The sequence below is a fragment of the Oncorhynchus keta genome, chromosome 13 (genome assembly GCF_023373465.1).
Source record: "Oncorhynchus keta strain PuntledgeMale-10-30-2019 chromosome 13, Oket_V2, whole genome shotgun sequence".
NCBI lineage: Eukaryota > Metazoa > Chordata > Actinopteri > Salmoniformes > Salmonidae > Oncorhynchus > Oncorhynchus keta.
The window spans coordinates 45672103-45696820 of NC_068433.1; the positions used below are offsets into that span (position 1 = coordinate 45672103).

General features: G+C 46.4%; 1 protein-coding gene and 1 long non-coding RNA gene across 10 annotated transcripts in view; both read left to right on the forward strand.

Moving 5' to 3' along the window:
* Positions 1-24718, forward strand: part of LOC118381184 (CUGBP Elav-like family member 2) — a 242069-nt gene that overhangs the window by 156613 nt on the left and 60738 nt on the right. The window contains exons 3-4 of the mRNA XM_052460291.1: positions 4823-5019; positions 22127-22209. Coding sequence (XP_052316251.1) covers positions 4823-5019; positions 22127-22209 — 280 coding nt within the window. The remainder of the gene's footprint in view (positions 1-4822; positions 5020-22126; positions 22210-24718) is intronic.
* Positions 11850-16551, forward strand: LOC127906811 (uncharacterized). Of its 9 annotated transcripts, XR_008062904.1 has the most exons (6): positions 11850-11894; positions 12624-12663; positions 14109-14358; positions 14502-14835; positions 14971-15052; positions 15126-15203. It is a non-coding gene; the product is annotated as an uncharacterized LOC127906811 (long non-coding RNA). The 9 variants fall into 9 exon arrangements; XR_008062909.1 differs by lacking the exons at positions 11850-11894; positions 12624-12663; positions 14109-14358; positions 15126-15203 and adding exons at positions 12843-12903; positions 16443-16551 and having other exon boundaries at positions 14981-15012; XR_008062910.1 differs by lacking the exons at positions 11850-11894; positions 12624-12663; positions 14109-14358; positions 14971-15052 and adding exons at positions 12843-12903; positions 16443-16551 and having other exon boundaries at positions 15136-15167.

Genomic DNA, 24718 nt, shown 5'->3' on the forward strand with positions numbered 1-24718 from the left:
AGCCTAGGTTTTTCCCAGTCAGGTCAGAAATCTCCACTCCCTGTATGTAATATAGTTGTGTAAGGTTAGAAGTGGCCTTTCCAACTGAAAAATTGTACTCAAGACAACACTGTTTTTGGTAAACACATCCTCCTATCGAATTTTAGCTTTGTATATGCTACCAGCAGCCAATAACATTCTGATCTATATCCCTAATGGTGCTTTGTATATGCTACCAGCAGCCAATAACATTCTGATCTATATCCCTAATGGTGCTTTGTATATGCTACCAGCAGCCAATAACATTCTGATCTATATCCCTAATGGTGCAGATCTGAGGTGTGAATAGCATTTAAGTTAGAATCTCTCTTATAGATGCTTCACTGGTTCACAGCTATCTTCCTGCTATCTTCCTGCTACTGCTGGGAAAGTTGAACTTTCTCTATTGTGTTTAAACCCATAGTGCAATTGAGACAGAGGCACACACACACACACACACACACACACACGCAAACACCGGATCACTCAGCTGCTCTACTTTATGGAGAGGGGGACGGTCTCATAATGGTCCCTGCCAAGGAATTCACACACACAGACACACACACACACACACACACACACACACACACACACACACACACACACACACACACACACACACACACACACACACACACACACACACACAGGCCTTGGCTAAGACTGTAGATCACCCCTCAGTCACGGCCCTGTGCTGCAAAGGAGACTGGAGTGATGGAAGCAATAGTTAAGCCATTAAGGCAGACAATTGGCTCAAATTGAGAGGGGGAGAGAGAGGAGAGAAGGAGGGAGAGAGAGGAGAGAAGGAGGGAAGGAGGGAGAGAAGGAGAGGCTATGGCAGGAGTTGATCCACTCAATGACTTAATCTGTGCCCCGGGACACACTCCTGCTGTTTCAGGTTCACTCACACACTGACTGCAATAACACCTTGTCAGCCAGGGCTGCAGGGGTGAAGGGGAGAGAAGCTCATTCCTTTATACTGAACAGTCACTTTCTCACCGCCATCACCAACCCACAGAGACCAAATACCTCCACGTTCATGCAGTGTGTATCTTATAACAGATTATGACGTTTTATAAGCATTCATAGAGCCGTATGTCCGTGCATGGCTGTGTAATGGGGCATGTTGGCAGTGGGGGCTGTGATGGGCAGGGTGAATGGTTCAAAGGCGTATTGTGCCTCATCCCTATAGACCTCAAACAAACACACAACAAAGGGGAATTGTTTCTCTCTCTCTCTCTCTCTCTCTCTCTCTCACTCACACACACACACATTAACAAGCCTTTACACAGAGTGTGTTAGTGGGTTGTTGTTGTGATTCCAGCCTGGGGTGTATAGGGATGGATATACTGCAGGTGTCATGGCTGTGCTGTGTGCCAGGGGAGCCGTTCATCTCCCGTTTTTAAATGTCTAACGTTCAAGCAACACTCTGCTTTATGAGTGTGAACGTTGGCGTAACGCTTGGTGTTCATTGGGGCCGTAACTCCTGCCCGGTCCCCTCGGCGCTGTGGCTGGGATTTATCGTCCAGCTTACAGTGGAGGGGTTGCCGCGGGGACCGTTAGCACTCGTTTGCTCGTTCCCTCGTTCTCTGGCTTGGTCATTTATTTGACATGTCCTTTAAGTCCTTTAAAGAATTGGGCGTTTCTGCCGAACGCCTGGGCTCTTTCTGCAGGAGATGGATGGGCCGTGTTCAAAGGTCTGTATGTTCTCCATCCCTCCATCCCTCGTTCTCTCTTTTTATTCTCTCTTCCTTCTCGCTTCTTCACTTTTTTGATTCCCTCCCTCCTTTTCTCTCTCTCCTCCTGAGCTTTATAGAGTGGTATTACGCCTGTCAGCTAGCCAAGCAAGGGATTTGGGCTTGTTTAGTTTCTGCCTCTCAACATAATGCTCTGTCCTTTCTCCTGTGGAGAATAACAACAGGGAAAGTAGAGCGATAAAAGCAGCACATGGACTTTAGCTTGTTTAGTTTGGGTTTGTAGTCTGGTTCCGTGGCACCACAGGCTGAAGTGGAGACTGGGACTGTGTGTGTGCTGGTACGTTCCAGCCCTATTCATGCAGCTGGCCCTGGGATCAATGGCAACTGTGCTGATTGTTCGAGGCTGGCGGACGTTTTAGAGAAATCGTTAAGATGTAAAACAAGCCATTGTGATCCCAGATTGTTCCCTCAGGGAGTGTGTGTGTGTGTGTGTGTGTGTGTGTGTGTGTGTGTGTGTGTGTGTGTGTGTGTGTGTGTGTGTGTGTGTGTGTGTGTGTGTGTGTGTGTGCGTGCGTGCGTGCGTGCGTGCGTGCGTGCGTGTTTGTGTGCACATTGCACATTTTCTCTTTTAAAAAGCTTGCCAAGTTCGCGTTTTTATTTGACACACACTAGGACTATTGAATATGATTCGTGACATGGACGACGTGAGCAGAGAGAAAGAAGCAGGAAAATGAAAGGTTACAGAAACATGAACTGACTTAACAGTGTATGGTGTGTGTGTGTGTGTTATGGTACCATGTCATGTAGTGTTTTTAACAGTGTATGGTGTGTGTGTGTGTTATGGTACCATGTCATGTAGTGTTTTTAACAGTGTGTGTGTGTGTGTTATGGTACCATGTCATGTAGTGTTTTTAACAGTGTATGGTGTGTGTGTGTGTTATGGTACCATGGCATGTAGTGTTTTGTAACACAGTCCAGGCCCTCAGCACTCAGCAGACTAAGTCCCTTCTACAGAGTGAGTCAGACCTGCATGAACACTACAACACTCAGCTCATCACCACACACACACACACATTGGTTTTACTATCATTGTGGGGATCAAACAATTGATTCCCATTCAAAATCCTATTTTCCCTAACCCCTAACCGTGACCCTAAACCTAACCATTTTTCATTGTGGGGACCGGCGAAATGTCCCCACTTGTCTAAACTGTCCTTGTCTAAACATTCCTTGTGAGGACTTCTGGCCCCCACAAGGATAGCAAAACCAAAAAACAGACCCACACGTTCCCTGGTGTTGCTGTCCTCTTGGCCTACTTGCTCCGAGGGAATTGTGTTTTCTTGAAATCATGTTATGTGGATTAAATAATGTATGTACGGAAGCTCCCCTTACTAGGGATTGTGCTGCTTATCATTTTGAGCTGAACAAAGAGGTATAATCGCACCCAAAAAATATATATGTTTCTTAAAGCTTAAACTTCATTATTCAAGGTTTTAAATGTTTCACTGCTTCAGGGATAACGCACACAGACGCTTCAGCTTTACAGCGTTCTTCATTGTGTAGGTCAGATGAGCAGCAGTTGCCTCCAATCAGGGTTGTACCTCATCTGCCAATCAGGGCCCCTCTGGTCTACCTGTATGTATATTAGTCACAAAGAGAGACAGAATTATAGGGGACGGGAGAGGGCACGAAGAACAACTCACCAATCAATCGCCGCAGGTGTCCGCTCCCCTAAATACGTCACATCAATTAATGTGACAGCCCACCACGAAGGACATCAGGCACAGCCGTTCATAAATATGTGTGGCCAACCTCATTAAACGATATGCAACATCTGATTTGGAACAGCGTGCTTGTGTAACAGTCTCAATGTGGCTTATAGGAAGGAGGTGGAGTCAAGAATTCCTTGTTTAAACCGTGTGGAGATAGATCATTGGATGTATATAATCACATGGCTCCTCTTTGGAGTAATGTGTTGTCAAAGTCACCTACTGATGGATGAATCTTCTCCATCCCGACGCCACGCAATTTCATTAATAGAATGATTTTGTTCTAAAGTGTCTCGCAGATGGCGAGGTGATATCTTGACGTCCAATAGTGGATGTATGTTCTCCAAGACGTACTTTCAAGGTGCGGGATGTTTAAAAAAACAAACATTTTGTGTGTGTGTGTGTGTGTGTGTGTGTGTGTGTGTGTGTGTGTGTGTGTGTGTGTGTGTGTGTGTGTGGGTGTGTGTGTGTGTGTGTGTGTGTGTGTGTGTGTGTGTGTGTGTGGGAGGGGCATAAATGGAACATTACAGGCTGCACAGTGAACCCAGCCTTGAACCAGCTGCTACCCCAGTGGACCTCTCCTTCCCATCTTCCTGAGAATGTCAATACTGTGAACTTTCACATCTGTCATGTCATGTCAGGTGTACACTGCCTGTCAAAAGTTTGGGGTCACTGGGAAATGTCCTTGTTTTTGAAAGAGAAGCACATTTTTTGTCCATTAAACTATCATCAAATTGGTCAGAAATACAGTGTAGACATTGTTAATGTTGTAAATGACTATTGTAGCTGGAAACGGCTGATTTTTTATGGAATATCTACATATGTGTACAGAGGCCCATTATCAGCAACCATCACTCCTGTTTTCCAATGGCACGTTGTGTTAGCTAATCCAAGTTTAGCTGCCAGTTGAGGACTTGTGAGGCGTCTGTTTCTCAAACTAGACACTGATGTACTTGTCCTCTTGCTCAGTTGTGCACCGGGGCCACCCACTCCTCTTTATATTCTGCTTAGAGGCAGTTTGCAATGTTCTGTGAAGGGAGTAGTACACAAGCATTGTACGAGATCTTCAGTTTCTTGGCAATTTCTCGCATGGAATAGCCTTCATTTCTCAGAACAAGAATAGACTGACGAGTTTCAGAAGAAAGTTATTTGTATGCCGTTTCCAGCTACAAAAGTCATTTACAACATTAACAATGTCTACACTGTATTTTTGATCAATTTGATGTTATTTTAGTGGGCAAAAAAAGGACATTTCTCAGTGACCCAAAACGTTTGAACGGTAGTGTAGCTTCTATGATCTGTTATGTAACCTAGCACCCCCCTGTGGTCTCTTTTCAGTAACGGCACGGCCGGGAAGATGAACGGTGCGTTGGAGCATTCGGACCAGCCCGACCCAGACGCCATCAAGATGTTCGTGGGCCAGATCCCTCGCTCCTGGTCAGAGAAGGAGCTGAAGGAGCTGTTTGATCCCTACGGCGCCGTCTATCAGATCAACATCCTCCGAGACCGCAGCCAGAACCCTCCACAGAGCAAAGGTATGGCAAAGAGACAGTCTCACACACACACACACACACACACACACAACAGCCAGAGCGCTCAGCCGAACAAAGTTAAGCTGGAGAATCACTCACTCACTGCTTATGCAATCCTACACAATACACAAGCAAGCAATGAACACAAAGGCATACTGTACAGTACACATGTATCAATTCCATCAATTCCAGCCTGATATTTCTCTGAAACTGTGTCTTTGACACAAAACACAATTAATATATACATGTTCATCTCATCCGCCTTTTCCTGATGAACTTGTCAAGTCAGAGAGAAAACAAAAGAGGCAGCAGAGCCGACAATGAGACAATGCTGCTGCCACATTAGCAGACACACATCAAACACAGAGAGCGAGAGCGAGACAACAGAATGCACTGTGATGACAGGCAGCTTGAGGAGACAGTGGGAGTAGGCGGATGGAAGATGTATGGGGGAGAGGGAGACGGAGAGAGAGGAGATTTTGGTCAGGGCCACTGCAGACACGCACCTGTTAATGTCATACTTTATTTATCTTCACTAAATAAAGAAATGAAAAAGGAAGAATGGAAGAGAAGGAGCAAGCGCTTTCCCTCACCTCATCCCCACAGCATCTCTCTGTTTTGCTCTCTCTTTTCCCTCCTCATCTCTCTCTCCATCCCTCTCTCTCTCTCTTTCTGAGTCACAAGTTCCCACAAGCCTTGACACAGCAATTCACCAGTCTGCCAAGAGGAGACAGGGACACGCCTAAATCAAATCATTCGGCCTAAGCTCACTGTCATGTGTTTGTATGTGTGTGTGTCTGAGTGTGTTCATGCTTGTGTGTCTCTCTCGCTCTCCCTTTCTCCCTCTCCATCTCTCCGCATCTCCCCCTCTGTCTGTGTCCCTAACCTCTGGATGACTTCTCTTCCTCTTTGTTTCTCCGTAGCGGATGAGGCCAATACTTTGCTCTCTACAGCCTCTCCTCTCTTCCTCCATTGTGTCTTCCTCTGTTGCTAAGCCCTTGAGTCGCTCTGATTTATCTGGTTGATGAGTCAAAGTGTGGGAGAGTGTCACTCATAGACACTTTACTTTAAGTAGGGAGAACAGCCTCTCATCTCTTCCTTGAGACTGTAAACACTCAACAATCTCTCGCTCTCTCTCTTTCTCTGGCCTGTAAAATGGAGGATTGGATTGAACAGGAAATTGGCTGTTTGACAGAGCTCTGTCTAGGCTTGTATATTCCCAGGCTTTAGGCGCTGTTGTTTTCTCGTCGTTAAGTAAGCACTCTCTAGTGCGACATGGCCTTGTCAGAGCCCTCTCACACGGTGGAGCCGCAATGGCCCCCCTCGGCTCCACAGTTGCACAGGAGCCAATTCCCATTTCATTGGTGTCAAGGAAACTGTGCCCCCTTTCCCCCGGTCTGTTTAGCTTAAATGAATGACCATATTCTCAGAGTGGTCTCAGTTAGATGGATGAGGGAGTGTGCTACGTCGGCCTTGGTGATCCAGAGGCCGGGTCAACAGCTCTCCTTCTCTCTTGACTACTCTCTCCATTCTTCTCTAATCTATTGATGGTAGATACACATTTCCAGTTGATACACACATTCCTCCTTACACATACTGTCACTGATGCTTCGAGAAAATGTATTCATATATTTTTCATGTAAAGATGGCACAATGAATGCATTTAACACCAGTGAGTTCGTAGACAGTGTTTCCCGTCTGAGTGGTCTGGTTGTCTTTAGATGGTTATTCTGCAGGAAGGGCAACTGCTAGTTGAGTTGAGTCTGGACTGGACGATCTGATGGATGCTGTGTGTGTCTGTGTGAACGCTGGCCAGTGCAGTCTGGACAGTTTAGTTTGGCTGCTGTTGCTTTAATGTGTTAAGAGTCAATAAACAGATGAGTGGAGAGAGCGAGAGAGAATTTGATTTAGCACTGAGAGAGGGGAATGAGAGGGGGATGAGAGAGGGCCAGAGGGGTAAACAAAGACAGTCCTCCTCTCTCTCCAAGAGTTTGCATCCCAGGTTTGTTTGCGTCTGTTGTCTAGCCGGGTGTGTACAGCACAGGTGTGTGTGTGTATGTGTGTGTGTGTGTGTGTGTTGGCAGGGGACATACTTTGTCATTCATCTTAATGATCGCACCTGTCCTCCTGGGTACAGAGGCACAGCATGCACACATGTGCGCGCGCACACACACACACACACACACACACACAAAATGGGTGTAATGTCTTCATTAGCAAGTTGTATATACTGCACAATTCTCTGGACATGGTGTCTGAAAGAACGACTCCTCATATCAGCAACACACACGCTGAAATATAATAATAGCTCACAGTATCTGATTCTCCATCACCACTCTCCATGTACATCCACTCTGGGGTTTCCCACTGTAGTATCCAGGGGCATCCAGCTCTCCAGTGGCACACATTCACCGTTACAATTCTAATTCAAGCGCATTCTCCCAACGCTGAGGCAACGCTGGGCAAACGCTTTGCCTCCCAACACAATTATCTCCTCTAATGGAGTCAGTAGAGACCGGGCCGACCGGAGTCAGAACACTGATTTATTTCATTCTGTCCTAAAGCAGCACAGCCAATTAGATTGCCATAACAAGACATACGCTTTGTTAGCTGTCTACCCAAGTCCAATTAGTGAGCGACTGCAGGTGGATTTTACAACGGGAGGGTGGGTGGGGGGGGTATTGGCATGCCTCAGTGGTGAAGCTAGTTGCCTGGATAGGAGAGCAGTGCAGTGCTGGAAGCCTACTCAGTGTGTTCAGGGTTAGCCAGGAAACAGCATTTTGAGGATTTAATTTGGAGCCGTTTTTCCACAGTTAGTTGTGGTGGATTTGTAAAGTCTAAAGTGTTGTGTGTCCTAATCTGGTCTGAAGGTACAGTGGACATAAGGAGATATTGTCAAAGATCCAATTTTCTCAACATAGGCCACTATGGCTGAATGTACCTCCCAACCCCCGTCTCTCACTCTCTTCAACACAGGCCACTATGGTTGATTGTACCTCCCAACCCCCGTCTCTCACTCTCTTCAACACAGGCCACTATGGTTGAATGTACCTCCCAACCCCCGTCTCTCACTCTCTTCAACACAGGCCACTATGGTTGAATGTACCTCCCAACCCCCGTCTCTCACTCTCTTCAACACAGGCCACTATGGCTGAATGTACCTCCCAACCCCCGTCTCTCACTCTCTTCAACACAGGCCACTATGGTTGTACCTCCCAACCCCCGTCTCTCACTCTCTTCAACACAGGCCACTATGGTTGTACTCTCCAACACAGGCCACTATGGCTGAATGTACCTCCCAACCCCCGTCTCTCACACAGGCCACTTCTTCAACACAGGCCACTATGGCTGAATGTACCTCCCAACCCCCGTCTCCCAACCCACTATGGTCCTCCCAACCCCGTCTCTTCAACACAGGCCACTATGGTTGTACCTCCCAACCCCCGTCTCTCACTCTTCAACACAGGCCACTATGGTTCAACACAGGCCACTATGGCTGAATGTACCTCCCAACCCCCGTCTCTCACTCTCTTCAACACAGGCCACTATGGTTGTACCTCCCAACCCCCGTCTCTCACTCTCTTCAACACAGGCCACTATGGTTGTACCTCCCAACCCCCGTCTCTCACTCTCTTCAACACAGGCCACTATGGTTGAATGTACCTCCCAACCCCCGTCTCTCACTCTCTTCAACACAGGCCACTATGGTTGTACCTCCCAACCCCCGTCTCTCACTCTCTTCAACACAGGCCACTATGGTTGAATGTACCTCCCAACCCCCGTCTCTCACTCTCTTCAACACAGGCCACTATGGTTGTACCTCCCAACCCCCGTCTCTCACTCTCTTCAACACAGGCCACTATGGTTGTACCTCCCAACCCCCGTCTCTCACTCTCTTCAACACAGGCCACTATGGCTGAATGTACCTCCCAACCCCTCACTCTCTTCAACACAGTCTCCCAACCCCGTCACTCTCTTCAACACAGGCCACTATGGTTGATGTACCTCCCAACCCCGTCTCTCACTCTCTTCAACACAGGCCACTATGGTTGTATCCCAACCCCGTCCTCCCAACCCCACTATGGTTGTACCTCCCAACCCCGTCTCTCACTCAACACAGGCCACTATGGCTGAATGTACCTCCCAACCCCCGTCTCTCACTCTCTTCAACACAGGCCACTATGGTTGTACCTCCCAACCCCGTCTCTCACTCTCTTCAACACAGGCCACTATGGTTGTACTCCCAACCCCGTCTCTCACTCAACACAGGCCACTATGGTCCCAACCCCAATCTCTCACTCTCTTCAACACAGGCCACTATGTACCTCCCAACCCCGTCTCTCACTCTCTTCAACACAGGCCACTATGGTTGATTGTACCTCCCAACCCCATCTCTCACTCTCTTCAACACAGGCCACTATGGTTGAATGTACCTCCCAACCCCAGGCCACTATGGTCTACCTCCCAACCCCGTCTCTCACTCAACACAGGCCACTATGGCTGAATGTACCTCCCAACCCCGTCTCTCACTCTCTTCAACACAGGCCACTATGGTTGATTGTACCTCCCAACCCCGTCTCTCACTCTCTTCAACACAGGCCACTATGGTTGTACCTCCCAACCCCTGTCTCTCACTCTCTTCAACACAGGCCACTATGGTTGTACCTCCCAACCCCGTCTCTCACTCTCTCACTCTTTCAACACAGGCCACTATGGTTGTACCTCCCAACCCCGTCTCTCACTCTCAACACAGGCCACCCCCCAACCCCGTCTCTCACTCTCTTCAACACAGGCCACTATGGTTGTACCTCCCAACCCCGTCTCTCACTCTCTTAAACACAGGCCACTATGGTTGTACCTCCCAACCCCGTCTCTCACTCTCTTCCCCTCTATCAATCTATTCCTCTCCTGCTTTATTGAGTATGATCTATTTCTGTCTCTCCCGTCACCCACACACCCACTCACACACACACACACACACACACACACACACACACACACACACACACACACACACACACACACACACACACACACACACACACACACACACACACACACACACACACACACACACACACACACACACACAGAGTATAGTGTTCTCCCGTGTAGTCACTCTAACCAGAGGGTGGTGTGGTCAGTAATTGCAGAGTTAATTAATGTGGGTCAGAGGCTGGGGGTGAAGGGGTTCTTCCTGGGTGCTGGGGCCCAGTGAAGAGTGCAGGGACCTGGTGTAGAGTAGTCTATAACCCCCCCCTCCCATTCATCTCCTCCATCTAGCTCTGCACAACCAGAAGAGTGCTTTTCATTCCTCTCTCTCCCTCCATCTGTATTGCTCTCTCTCCTCTTTCTACTCTCTGTTAATAAACCATGCTAACATTCTGTTCCTCGTCGGCTGCAATCAATCGGCAATCTGACGAAATCGTTCTGCTCTTTTTCACCCCTCCCTCCATGCCAGTCCTCTCTTCTCTTACCCCTCTCCATCCATCCGTGCCTCTTCATCCCTGTCTTCTCTCTCATCCCTTTTATTTTCCCTCTACCCTCTCTCTACCCCCCTCTACCCACCTCTCTCTACCCCCTCTACCCACCTCTCTCTACCCACCTCTCTCTACCCACCTCTCTCTACCCACCTCTCTCTACCCACCTCTCTCTACCCACCTCTCTCTACCCACCTCTCTCTACCCACCTCTCTCTATCCACCTCTCTCTACCCACCTCTCTCTGTCTAACATGATGGTGTGGACTTGTGGATGCTGTTATTGACAGTATGAGAAGGGCACAGGTTTTTTGTGCAGTCAAAAGGCTCCTTCAGTAGATATAAAGCATTTATGAACACCGTCTCTCTCCTAATCTCTATTCCTCTCACTGGCTGCTCTCTACTCCCCCCTCCCCTCTCTCTGTCTAATATGATGGCGTGGACTTGTGGATGGTGTTATTGACAGTATGAGGCTCCTTCAGTAGATATAAAGCATTTATGAACACCGTCTCTCTCCTAATCTCTATTCCTCTCACTGGCTGCTCTCTACTCCCCCCTCCCCTCTCTCTGCGTTTTGTGTGTGTGGATATTTTCTTTCTCCTCTGTGTGTTTTGTGCATGCCTGCATGTGTGTGTATCTCTAGTGTAGTGTGTGTGGTGTGTTTTATGCCTTGTTGGCCTTCATATAAATGTTGAGAGAGAGGTAGGCTATTCACAGTACACTCAGTGAACTCACATATTGAGTGTCTCGGTCTTGTTTCTGTGTCAGATACATTTGTACTCGGTCTTGAATCTGTCTGGGACAGTGAGGACTCATACTTTTTCCCCGAGACCAGTGGAGTAAAAAACTCCTAATTATCAGCTTCCATTCAGTCAGAACGTAAAACCGCTTCACCAGGCCAAATATATACACTCTTTTCTTAATACATTAATACAGTCTCTTAACAGCCGTCATATCTATTATAGACAGGTTAGTACAGTGGTGAACCTATTGGTCTTCAGTGTGTGACAGGTTAGTACAGTGGTGAACCTATAGGTCTTCAGTGTGTGACAGTGGTGAAACTATAGGTCTTCAGTGTGTGACAGGTTAGTACAGTGGTGAAACTATAGGCCTTCAGTGTGTGACAGGTTAGTACAGTGGTGAACCTATAGGTCTTCAGTGTGTGACAGGTTAGTACAGTGGTGAACCTATAGGTCTTCAGTATGACAGGTTAGTACAGTGGTGAAACTATAGGTCTTCAGTGTGTGACAGGTTAGTACAGTGGTGAACCTATAGGTCTTCAGTGTGACAGGTTAGACAGTGGTGAAACTATAGGTCTTCAGTGTGACAGTGGTGAACCTATAGGTCTTCAGTGTGACAGGTTAGTACAGTGGTGAACCTATAGGCCTTCAGTGTGACAGGTTAGTACAGTGGTGAACCTATAGGTCTTCAGTGTGACAGGTTAGTACAGTGGTGAACCTATAGGTCTTCAGTGTGACAGGTTAGTACAGTGGTGAACCTATAGGTCTTCAGTGTGTGACAGTTAGTACAGTGGTGAACCTATAGGTCTTCAGTGTGACAGGTTAGTACAGTGGTGAACCTATAGGTCTTCAGTGTGTGACAGGTTAGTACAGTGGTGAACCTATAGGTCTTCAGTGTGTGACCGGTTAGTACAGTGGTGAACAGGTCTTCAGTGTGTGACAGGTTAGTACAGTGGTGAACCTATAGGTCTTCAGTGTGTGACAGGTTAGTACAGTGGTGAACCTATAGGTCTTCAGTGTGACAGGTTAGTACAGTGGTGAACCTATAGGTCTTCAGTGTGTGACAGGTTAGTACAGTGGTGAACCTATAGGTCTTCAGTGTGTGACAGGTTAGTACAGTGGTGAACCTATAGGTCTTCAGTGTGTGACAGGTTAGTACAGTGGTGAACCTATAGGTCTTCAGTGTGTGACAGGTTAGTACAGTGGTGAACCTATAGGTCTTCAGTGTGTGACAGGTTAGTACAGTGGTGAACCTATAGGCCTTCAGTGTGTGACAGGTTTCAGTGGTGAACCTAGGTTCAGTGTGACAGGTTAGTACAGTGAACCTATAGGCCTTCAGTGTGTGACAGGTTAGTACAGTGGTGAACCTATAGGTCTTCAGTGTGACAGGTTAGTACAGTGGTGAACCTATAGGCCTTCAGTGTGACAGGTTAGTACAGTGGTGAACCTATAGGACTTCAGTGTGTGACAGGTTAGTACAGTGGTGAACCTATAGGCCTTCAGTGTGACAGGTTAGTACAGTGGTGAACCTATAGGCCTTCAGTGTGTGACAGGTTAGTACAGTGATGAACCTATAGGTCTTCAGTGTGTGACAGTGGTGAACCTATAGGCCTTCAGTGTGTGACAGGTTAGTACAGTGGTGAACCTATAGGCCTTCAGTGTGTGACAGGTTAGTACAGTGGTGAACCTATAGGTCTTCAGTGTGACAGGTTAGTACAGTGGTGAACCTATAGGTCTTCAGTGTGACAGGTTAGTACAGTGGTGAACCTATAGGTCTTCAGTGTGACAGGTTAGTACAGTGGTGAACCTATAGGTCTTCAGTGTGACAGGTTAGTACAGTGGTGAACCTATAGGCCTTCAGTGTGACAGGTTAGTACAGTGGTGAACCTATAGGTCTTCAGTGTGTGACAGGTTAGTACAGTGGTGAACCTATAGGTCTTCAGTGTGACAGGTTAGTACAGTGGTGAACCTATAGGTCTTCAGTGTGACAGGTTAGTACAGTGGTGAACCTTCATAGGTTAGTACTTCAGTGTGTGACAGGTTAGTACAGTGGTGAACCTATAGGTCTTCAGTGTGACAGGTTAGTACAGTGGTGAACCTATAGGCCTTCAGTGTGTGACAGGTTTCAGTACAGTGGTGAACCTATAGGCCTTCAGTGTGTGACAGGTTAGTACAGTGGTGAACCTATAGGTCTTCAGTGTGTGACAGGTTAGTACAGTGGTGAACCTATAGGTCTTCAGTGTGTGACAGTGGTGAACCTATAGATCTTCAGTGTGTGAACCTAGGTTAGTACAGTGGTGAACCTATAGGTCTTCAGTGTGACAGGTTAGTACAGTGGTGAACCTATAGGCCTTCAGTGTGTGACAGTGGTGAACCTATAGGTCTTCAGTATGTGACAGTGGTGAACCTATAGATCTTCAGTGTGTGACAGGTTAGTACAGTGGTGAACCTATAGGTCTTCAGTGTGTGAACCATAGGTCTTCAGTGTGTAGTACAGTGGTGAACCTATAGGTCTTCAGTGTGTGACAGGTTAGGTGAACCTATAGGTCTTCAGTGTGTGACAGGTTAGTACAGTGGTGAACCTATAGGTCTTCAGTGTGTGACAGGTTAGTACAGTGGTGAACCTATAGGTCTTCAGTGTGTGACAGTGGTGTTAGTACACCTATAGGTCTTCAGTGTGTGACAGGTTAGTACAGTGGTGAACCTATAGGTCTTCAGTGTGTGACAGTGGTGAACCTATAGGTCTTCAGTGTGTGACAGTGGTGAACCTATAGGTCTTCAGTGTGTGACAGGTTAGTACAGTGGTGAACCTATAGGTCTTCAGTGTGTGACAGGTTAGTACAGTGGTGAACCTATAGGTCTTCAGTGTGACAGGTTAGTACAGTGGTGAACCTATAGGTCTTCAGTGTGTGACAGGTTAGTACAGTGGTGAACCTATAGGTCTTCAGTGTGTGACAGGTTAGTACAGTGGTGAACCTATAGGTCTTCAGTGTGACAGGTTAGTACAGTGGTGAACCTATAGGTCTTCAGTGTGTGACAGGTTAGTACAGTGGTGAACCTATAGGTCTTCAGTGTGTGACAGGTTAGTACAGTGGTGAACCTATAGGCCTTCAGTGTGTGACAGGTTAGTACAGTGGTGAACCTATAGGCCTTTAGTGTGTGACAGGTTAGTACAGTGGTGAACCTATAGGCCTTCAGTGTGTGACAGTGGTGAACCTATAGTGTGTGACTTAGTACAGTGTGAACCTGGCCTTCAGTGTGTGACAGGTTAGTACAGTGGTGAACCTATAGGCCTTCAGTGTGTGACAGGTTAGTACAGTGGTGAACCTATAGGCCTTCAGTGTGTGACAGGTTAGTACAGTGGTGAACCTATAGGCCTTCAGTGTGTGACAGGTTAGTACAGTGGTGAACCTATAGGCCTTCAGTGTGTGACAGGTTAGTACAGTGGTGAACCTATAGGCCTTCAGTGTGTGACAGGTTAGTACAGTGGTGAACCTATAGGCCTTCAGTGTGACAGGTTAGTACAGTGGTGAACCTATAGGCCTTCAGTGTGTGACAGGTTAGTACAGTGGTGAACCTATAGGACTTCAGTGTGTGACAGGTTAGTACAGTGGTGAACCTAGGCCTTCAGGTGACTTCAGTGGTGAACCTATGACCTAGTGTTTAGTACAGTGGTGAACCTATAGGTCTTCAGTGTGTGACAGTGGTGAACCTATAGGTCTTCAGTGTGTGACAGGTTAGTACAGTGGTGAACCTATAGGACTTCAGTGTGTGACAGGTTAGTACAGTGGTGAACCTATAGGTCTTCAGTGTGACAGGTTAGTACAGTGGTGAACCTATAGGTCTTCAGTGTGTGACAGTGTGAACCTATATGTCTTTAGTGTGTGACAGGTTAGTACAGTGGTGAACCTATAGGACTTCAGTGTGTGACAGGTTAGTACAGTGGTGAACCTATAGGTCTTCAGTGTGTGACAGGTTAGTACAGTGGTGAACCTATAGGTCTTCAGTGTGTGACAGGTTAGTACAGTGGTGAACCTATAGGCCTTCAGTGTGTGACAGGTTAGTACAGTGGTGAACCTATAGGGTCCTTCAGTGTGTGACAGGTTAGTACAGTGGTGAACCTATAGGTCTTCAGTGTGACAGGTTAGTACAGTGGTGAACCTATAGGTCTTCAGTGTGTGACAGGTTAGTACAGTGGTGAACCTATAGGCCTTCAGTGTGACAGGTTAGTACAGTGGTGAACCTATAGGCCTTCAGTGTGTGACAGGTTAGTACAGTGGTGAACCTATAGGTCTTCAGTGTGTGACAGTGGTGAGTGAACCTATAGGTCTTCAGTATGTGACAGGTTAGTACAGTGGTGAACCTATAGGCCTTCAGTGTGTGACAGGTTGGTACAGTGGTGAACCTATAGGCCTTCAGTGTGTAACAGGTTAGTACAGTGGTGAACCTATAGGTCTTCAGTGTGACAGGTTAGTACAGTGGTGAACCTATAGGTCTTCAGTGTGACAGGTTAGTACAGTGGTGAACCTATAGGCCTTCAGTGACAGGTTAGTACAGTGGTGAAACTATAGGTCTTCAGTGTGTGACAGGTTAGTACAGTGGTGAACCTATAGGTCTTCAGTGTGACAGGTTAGTACAGTGGTGAACCTATAGGCCTTCAGTGTGTGACAGGTTAGTACAGTGGTGAACCTATAGGTCTTCAGTGTGACAGGTTAGTACAGTGGTGAACCTTATAGGTCTTCAGTGTGTGACAGGTTAGTACAGTGGTGAACCTATAGGTCTTCAGTGTGACAGGTTAGTACAGTGGTGAACCTATAGGTCTTCAGTGTGTGACAGGTTAGTACAGTGGTGAACCTATAGGTCTTCAGTGTGACAGGTTAGTACAGTGGTGAACCTATAGGTCTTCAGTGTGACAGGTTAGTACAGTGGTGAACCTATAGGTCTTCAGTGTGTGACAGGTTAGTACAGTGGTGAACCTATAGGTCTTCAGTGTGACAGGTTAGTACAGTGGTGAACCTATAGGTCTTCAGTGTGTGACAGGTTAGTACAGTGGTGAACCTATAGGTCTTCAGTGTGTGACAGGTTAGTACAGTGGTGAACCTATAGGTCTTCAGTGTGTGACAGGTTAGTACAGTGGTGAACCTATAGGTCTTCAGTGTGTGACAGGTTAGTACAGTGGTGAACCTATAGGTCTTCAGTGTGTGACAGTGGTGAACCTATAGGTCTTCAGTGTGTGACAGGTTAGTACAGTGGTGAACCTATAGGTCTTCAGTGTGTGACAGGTTAGTACAGTGGTGAACCTATAGGTCTTCAGTGTGTGACAGGTTGGTGATTCTGAAAGAAGATGAACCGTAATACCAGGTCACTCATGTAGGAGGGTGCACTCTTAGTAAAACACAAAGGGCCAGTGGTCTAGGGGAGGCTATACACGGGTATAAGCCGTACACTCACATGTTTTTCGGTGGACGTTGCGTATACTGACTACTTAATCCCTACTGATGCGTATCAAAGTAGCGTCGTGGAGGTATACGACTTATCAATTATACAGTACAAATAGAGCAATCTTTCATGAAGTAGCCTCGTGTGCCGAGCACATAACCTCGTTTAGCGGAATATCATGTGCAGGCAGGACGTGTGCAGCTCTCAACGTGTTTTGGAATGGAGCAGCTCACAGAAGAATCACATCGGTAGCGCGTACGGTAGGAAAGACATTTCAATATGTATATGGTAACTAAGACAACAATGGGTATGCAAACCAGGTATTTAAAAAGTTAAGTCCGAAGTGTTGGTTAGTAGGCTATTTGTGATGCACATTTGTCAACGTGCTTTTTGCATCAGGGGTGTAGACATGGATGGGCCTGGGTGGACAGAGGTACACCCACTGGGGAGTCAGGCCCTGACAGGCCCACCCAATCAGATTGATGTGGTTTAACATTTATGTATTTTATTTATATTTACATTTTTTATATTTTGATAGTGAAAATCTGTGAAAACTCATGAAAACACAGGAAAACAGCGTTCCTTTCCTTTGCTGGGCAGGCCGTTTAAGAACTTTCTGGCAAAATATTAATATACCCACTTCTCCAGAAACCACTACACCACTGCATAAGGCCGATGAAAAGACAGCAGTCACACACAGCATGCTGTAAAAGGAGAAGCAGTCCATAAACCAGTAGGTCCCATTCATAGGAAAACAAAAACAAAACATTAAGCATTTCCCAGTTGACTATTACTTCCCATCGCAAAAAAACAAGTAACCGGTGACCTAAAGTGCAAAGTTGAACTGACAGCGTTGTAACTACTTTGCAGATATGAAACGAACAGAAAATTATAATATCAAAAAATATATATATATCAAATTCCCAGTTTATGCTACAAAACCAACTTTACAAGAGATTTTAAAAATAGGTTCTATTTAACTCAAGGTTCCATGCCGAAGTCTAAGGCATTGTTGGCAGAATAGATGCAGTTCAATGCATGATTCATATAATTCCCCAATACACAGCTGGCCTGCTACATTGTTTGCTGCCTCCATTTGGGATTTCAGTTTCAATGACTCATTATTCTGGACAAAAACGGACGAATGTAACTAAGGATGGGAATGTCAATACAATCAAACTAGCAAGGGCAATGATCACAAGTCAGTCATAACATGGCTAATAGGCTAGAGTGTCTATTTATGTACTGTAGCAAGCTAAAAAAAACGGAGCCTAACGTTAGCTGGATAGATAGCTAGCTAGCTAGCTGCTAGGAGCATGTCATGCCATGCCATTCGAGGAGTGGGTGAGCAACTGACTTTTTCCCCTCACATCGTTTTTCGGTGGCTATACACAGCTAGAGTTGCAGGTGTCATTTGGTTAGCTAGCAAGAACTTGAACAACTGTTATCCAATTAGAATATCTCTTGCATTCGCAAATTCACTTTGACTAACTGCGCTCCCAAGTGGTCTAAGACCCTGCATCTCAGTGCTAGAGGCGTCACTACAGACAACCTGGTTCGAATCCAGACTGTATCACAACCAGCCATGATTGGGAGTCCCATAGGGCAGCGCACAATTGGCCATGCGTTGTCCGAGTTTGGCCGGGGTAGGCCGTCATTGTAAACAATAATTTGTTCTTAACTGACTTACCTAGTTAAATAAAGGTTAAATAAAAATACATATATACTCCGATTTCAGAGCACTCTCGTCTGAGTGTGCCAGAGCGCAGATCAACTGATGAATTTACAAACACGCAACACCTCCTGAATATGACCGTGTAAGTAAAAGTTGAAAAAAAGTCATAGCTAGTCAAGGTGAGTGAGTTGTTCTCTCATTTGTGTCTGGAAGTAGAAAGCTAGCTAACTAGCCAGTTAGCTTGGGTGCTTGGTTGGGACAAGCATGCATTGGCAGGCAAGCTGCAGAAGGACGTGGCTACAATTCCCCATTGTTTATCAGTGCAATTTTGACGGCCAACTAGCTGAAAAGGTTTGAGAGGGTTTATCTAATGTTCCTTCGTTAGATTTTAGCTCATCTTGCTCTGGCTAGCATTAGTTGTGGACCTTGTTGTTGTTGATGTGCATAACTAAGAGCGAGAGAGCCTTGTGGTTTTTACATATTTGCAGAAATCCATTCAGGTGTATTTTGTGGCTTTTGGCGAATGCGTTCTAATGATCTAAAGTCACGCTGTTACAACTGCCTGTAAACACACAGTCCAGTTCAAAATGAATGATGGAAGGTCTGTGTGACAAATGGCTTGTTTGTATAAAGGCCTACTGTAGCTCTGATTGGCTATAGCGCACCGTTCTGTGTAGACTCCGGTCCTGGACAAGACAAATGTTTTTATTTGTTTCCTGCAGTGTCTATTAATTGTCCAAATGCACGGCCGCTTTCCCACTCTATATTACTATAGACTTTTCACAAATGCCTTACTGTCCGTAATAACCAAACATTCTAAGAATCCATGAAAATGACCATATCTAAGTGGTCACTTGTCAGAAAATGTTTAAAAAATGTGTCATATTCTTCCTGGGGGTGTAAATGTCATGTTGCTAAAATGCTGTCAGTTCCACTTTAAATGCAACCATGTTTCACACACACAAGTTATTTTCAAAGAGATGGGTAACACCACAAACACGCTGCAATAAAAAAACACAGTTTCCCTCAGCAGATGATGATCATTATTCTTGAAAAGAGAGAAGCTAACACATTAACAACAACATGCTCTTTGTTAACACCTGCTGGCCTTCAAGTAGGCAGACGTTTTTGTAAAAACAGTCCCACCCATTAAGGCAAAATGGGATTGCTTGATTCCACTGTTACTTCACACAAACGTTGTCCTAAATACAGTTGAATGGCATATGCCTTTATCTAGCTTCTGATGGCCTAGCTGATGGCTGACTTAGCTAGCTAGATTCATCTCCCCAGAGACCAGCAAAGAAACATTCTAATTGGTGTTAACCCTCAGTGTTAACCCTTATCGACAAAAACTTTTAAATCAGAACATCATTATTATTATACTCATTATTTGATCAACTCTTAGCCCTTCTCTGAAGGCGTAGTAGGCCCATTGTTCCCCACTGTGTTTGGGATCGTAATATTTGTAGAGTGGCTCTATTTTCATCAACATACATTTCTTCACTATTCTGAATGTCTAAAGAATCCATATGTTGTTCTGAAATATTAACACAGAAATACTGGACGTGTTCAACTCTTATTATGGTGGTGATTTGACTAAATTATAATCATGGTCTTTAATTTGACTTGCATTTTTCTGGTCTCGGTCTCGCCCCTCCTCCGGTCTTGAATCGGTCTCGCCCCTCCTCCAGTCTTGAATCGGTCTCGCCCCTCCTCCGGTCTTGGTCTTGAATAGTTCTGGCTTTAGGTGGTCTCGAACACAACATTGAGTAGACTACTGCTAGTTTTGTGCATGCATTTTTTTCACCAATTGTTCTTTTGACGCATCACATACTCCCTGAAAAAGACCTGATATGAAAAAGATCTGATGTGAAGAGACCTGATGAGACCCAAAAAATGGGTCTGCTTGTCTAAACGCAGCCTTAGTGTGTGAGAACTATGCTCTGCTTTTTGATCCTCTTCCTGACAGCACACCAACAGGGACAGTCAACCACACGTCGCATCGCTAGCCCTCACAGGCCCTACCCTATGAGATTCACAATACACACCACTACTGCTACACTTACCATCCCATACACAGGCCCTACACTATGGAGATCACAATAGGCTTATGCTAGGCTAAGACACTAATGCTAGGCTAAAACACTAATGCTAAGCTAAGCAATGCTGATACAACACTAATGCTAGGGAATCACAATACACACCACTAACACGCTAACCCCCCCATACCTATGATGACACTATAAGAGCTAAATAGGCTGTGTGCTTTGGGAACCACAATACACATGTATTTCCAGACGCTGGGCTAACCCTTCCATACAGCCTCTACACTATGGGAATGACAACAGTGCTAATACGAAGCTCAAAGCTGTCCATACACAGGCCCCACACCATGGGCATCACAACACACAGCTAATGCTAGGCTAACCCCTCTCATACACAGGCCCCACACCATGGGCATCACAGCACACAGCTAATGCTAGGCTTACCCCTCCCATACACAGGCCCCACACCATGGGCATCACAGCACACAGCTAATGCTAGGCTAACCCCTCCCATACACAGGCCCCACACCATGGGCATCACAGCACACAGCTAATGCTAGGCTAACCCCTCTAGGCCAAGACCTTAACCATCCCAAACACAGACAGCACCATATGAAAACGCTGGTCATTTTAAAGCCACCTTTTCCAATGGAATGGAATCATCAACCCCTCTGCAAGGCAAGCTCCAATGCACACTACCAATTCCTCTCTGAGGGTGTAGGGTTAAAAATACATGGTACCTGTGCAACATAACGGAAGTGAGATGGATGGACAGCAGGACTAGTCATTCACACACGTCTCAGAAAATGAGGAATTGAAAACTGTAAATGTGTGTGAAGCAGTGATTCTACATGACTCAGCAGTTCCTCTGCTCCTTATACTGCTGACTGTGGCTTAATGGTCTAACCTGGACTGTCTGCTTCATGCTGGAGATGACTATTTCATCCCAAACATAATGACAGACCTTTCCTTCTCTGTTTCATTTCTCCACCTCTCTCAATCTGGAATCATCAACTCTCTGCAATTCAATTCAATTCAATTCAAGGGCTTTATGGCATGTAGGAAACATGTTAACATTGCCAAAACAAGGAGGTAGACAACATACAAAGTGAATATATAAAGTGAAAACAAGGGAAAAAAACAGTAAACATTACACATGAAGCAGTTTTCTACAGTAAAGACATTACAAATGTCATATTATATATGACTGTGGCTTAATATCTATACCTGGACTGTATATATATACCTATATGGAGATGACTATTTATATACACAATGTACAAATAATTAAAGGACACAAGATAAAATAAATAAGCATAAATATGGGTTGTATTTACAATGGTGTTTGTTCTTCACTGGTTGCCCTTTTCTCGTGGCAACAGGTCTCTCTCTCTCTCACACTCTCTCTCTCTCTCTCTCTCTCTCTCTCTCTCTCTCTCTCTCTCTCTCTCTCTCTCTCGCTTTCTCTTTCGCTCTCTCTCTTTGTCTGACTGGCTCCTGTCCTCCCTCTCTCCCCTTCTCTCTCTTTGATGTGTCTCTGTCATTCTGAAGTACTGTTACTCAAGTCATTAATACTGAATTGTTTTAAACTTGTGAATGTTTTCTTCATTTAAATGCTAAGCTGGTTTCTCCTTCAGCCTACTTTTGACGGATGATGTAAAACTGTATGAATAAATGAAGAACACTTTTTGGTTGCTTATCATGTTCATCTCTCTCCCCCTCTCTTCTCCCAGGGTGCTGTTTTGTCACGTTTTACACACGGAAAGCTGCCCTTGAAGCCCAGAACGCACTGCATAACATAAAGACCTTAACAGGGGTGAGTGTGTGTTCACAGCCCACGCTGCCCTGCTGTCACGCAGTGTCAGTGATTACCAGGGGACATCTCCCATTACTGTCACGTCACACACTGTGGCTATCTGTATTGTGTGTGTGTGTGTGTGTGTGTGTGTGTGTGTGTGTGTGTGTGTGTGTGTGTGTGTGTGTGTGTGTGTGTGTGTGTGTGTGTGTGTGTGTGTGTGTGTGTGTGTGTGTGTGTGTGTGTAGGCCTTTACTCTGTCACTAACTGCATTTAGATGCTTATTTGTGTAATTTGTGTCTGACTACATTATATATTCTGTGTGTGAATATATTTATGTGTGTGTGTGTGTGCTGTAGGGGCCTTTCCTCTACCAGACTCCTGCTGCTGTCCTCTGTCCCTGTGTGTATATTAAACACAGTGGAGTGATAGAAGAGCAATAGGATTTTGTCTCGGCTCCCCTCCCAGGTTCTGGAAGTCCCTAGCTGCTCCTCTGGGTTTAACAGGCCCCTGGGCCACGGTTACTCCTGCTTGGGGTGTTGGCAGGCTGCAGCCTTGGCTGTTCTGAGGCTCTGAAGCTTTTTGATTAGAGGGAAGGGAAGTCTGTACACTGTATTTCCTCTGTTGGTTAGTCGATGGACCTATTGGGTTAGAGAGGGTGGATATGAGGGTGGATATGAGGGTGGATATGAGGGTGGATATGAGGGCGGATATGAGGGCGGATATGAGGGCGGATATGAGGGTGGATATGAGGGTGGATATGAGGGTGGATATGAGGGTGGATATGAGGGCGGAGGGTGGATATGAGGGTGGATATGAGGGCGGATATGAGGGCAGAGGGTGGATATGATACGTCACATGCTCTAAACATTTGAAGATTAGGGGAACGTGAAATTACCGCCCTCCCTCATTTCCTCTGCCAACTCCTCCTCCCTCTGTCCCTCTTTTCCCCAGGCAGGTAACACTCTAAAACGAACACACACAGGGCTGAATCAATAGCACCATAATCACATCCATTTGAGCGGTTTTGGGAGGTCATGATTAACTCATTTAAAATGGCCTCCTCTGAGATCTCCAAGGCAATGCAGCACTGAGGATATGTTTGAATTTGACTTTAATAAAGTACTGACTGACCTTCCTCTGGGAGGAGGGAGGGAGGGATGTAGTGGGAGAGAGAGTCCATAAATGCTTTATCGTTGAGTGGAGGTAGAGAGGTGGACAGAAAGAGCAATGGACAGAGAGGTGAGCTAAGGAGAGGATGGAGTGATGAGGAAAGCATAGAGGGAAAGCACAGTTCGCTTTAGGGCAAGGCAATAAATGAGTTCAGCTACAAAGCAATCCGTGCTTGTTAGCTCTCTGTCTCTCCCTCTCTTGTAAAAGGCAGTAGAACAATGTTTATATTGGCTCTCTGTCTCTCCCTCGTTCATTCTTGCGCTCTAAACTGTAGGCCCTGACAGGGTGAGATCCAATCACAGCAGTTGGACGGCGGCCATATTGGACGAGAGCGGCTGGCAGAGCTGAACAGCGGCCATATTGATTTAGGGCACACACAGGAACAGTTGAATGGCTGCCATGTTTGAGTAGGGCGTTGAGTGTGAACAGTCTGGAGAGAATGTGGTAGTGAGTGGAAACGTGGATGTTCTGTACCGCCCTGCATAGTACTCCTATACTCCCCCCATCTCCAACACGGAATTCACAAAAAGAAAGGCCTAGACTGTCAGCTACATATTGGAGTGACACACTTTAGAAAAGCAGCCTCTCTCCTCCAACTCCCTGCCTGTCCACCCCCCCTCTCTCCTCCGCCAACTCCCTGCCTGTCCATCCCCCCCTCTCTCCTCCGCCAACTCCCTGCCTGTCCATCCCCCCCTCTCTCCTCCACCAACTCCCTGCCTGTCCACCCCCTCTCTCCTCCGCCAACTCCCTGCCTGTCCATCCCCCCCTCTCTCCCTCCGCCAACTCCCTGCCTGTCCATCCCCCCCCTCTCTCTCCTCCGCCAACTCCCTGCCTGTCCATCCCCTCCCCCCTCTCTCTAAGCCTCCAGCTTTGGCAGCAGACTGCAAAAGTGCTGGGTGGAGGTGTGTGTGTGTGTGTGTGTGTGTGTGTGTGTGTGTGTGTGTGTGTGTGTGTGTGTGTGTGTGTGTGTGTGTGTGTGTGTGTGTGTGTGTGTGTGTGTGTGTGTGTGTGTGTGTGTGTGTGTGTGTGTGTGTGTGTGTGTGTGTGTGTGTGTAATCACTTAGGCATACGTCCAGTCCCTGTTCAGACCTGTGCAGGTTTCAGTAAGATCTCCATCAACACATCATAGCACAAGCAAGCAAGCACACACACACACACACACACACACACACCTCCTGCCACCTCCTTCCCCAAATCTGCCAAGTAGCTTTAGATGAGTGAAAGGAGACGGGGGGGCTCTGTTTTAGAGGAACAAAAACTTAAAGTAAGAGTTTTCTTTCTAATGAACAGCTAATGAAGCTCTGGGGACTGTGGGTGGGGGGGGTTGGAGAAATGAGGGTGGAGATGGCTGGTCGGA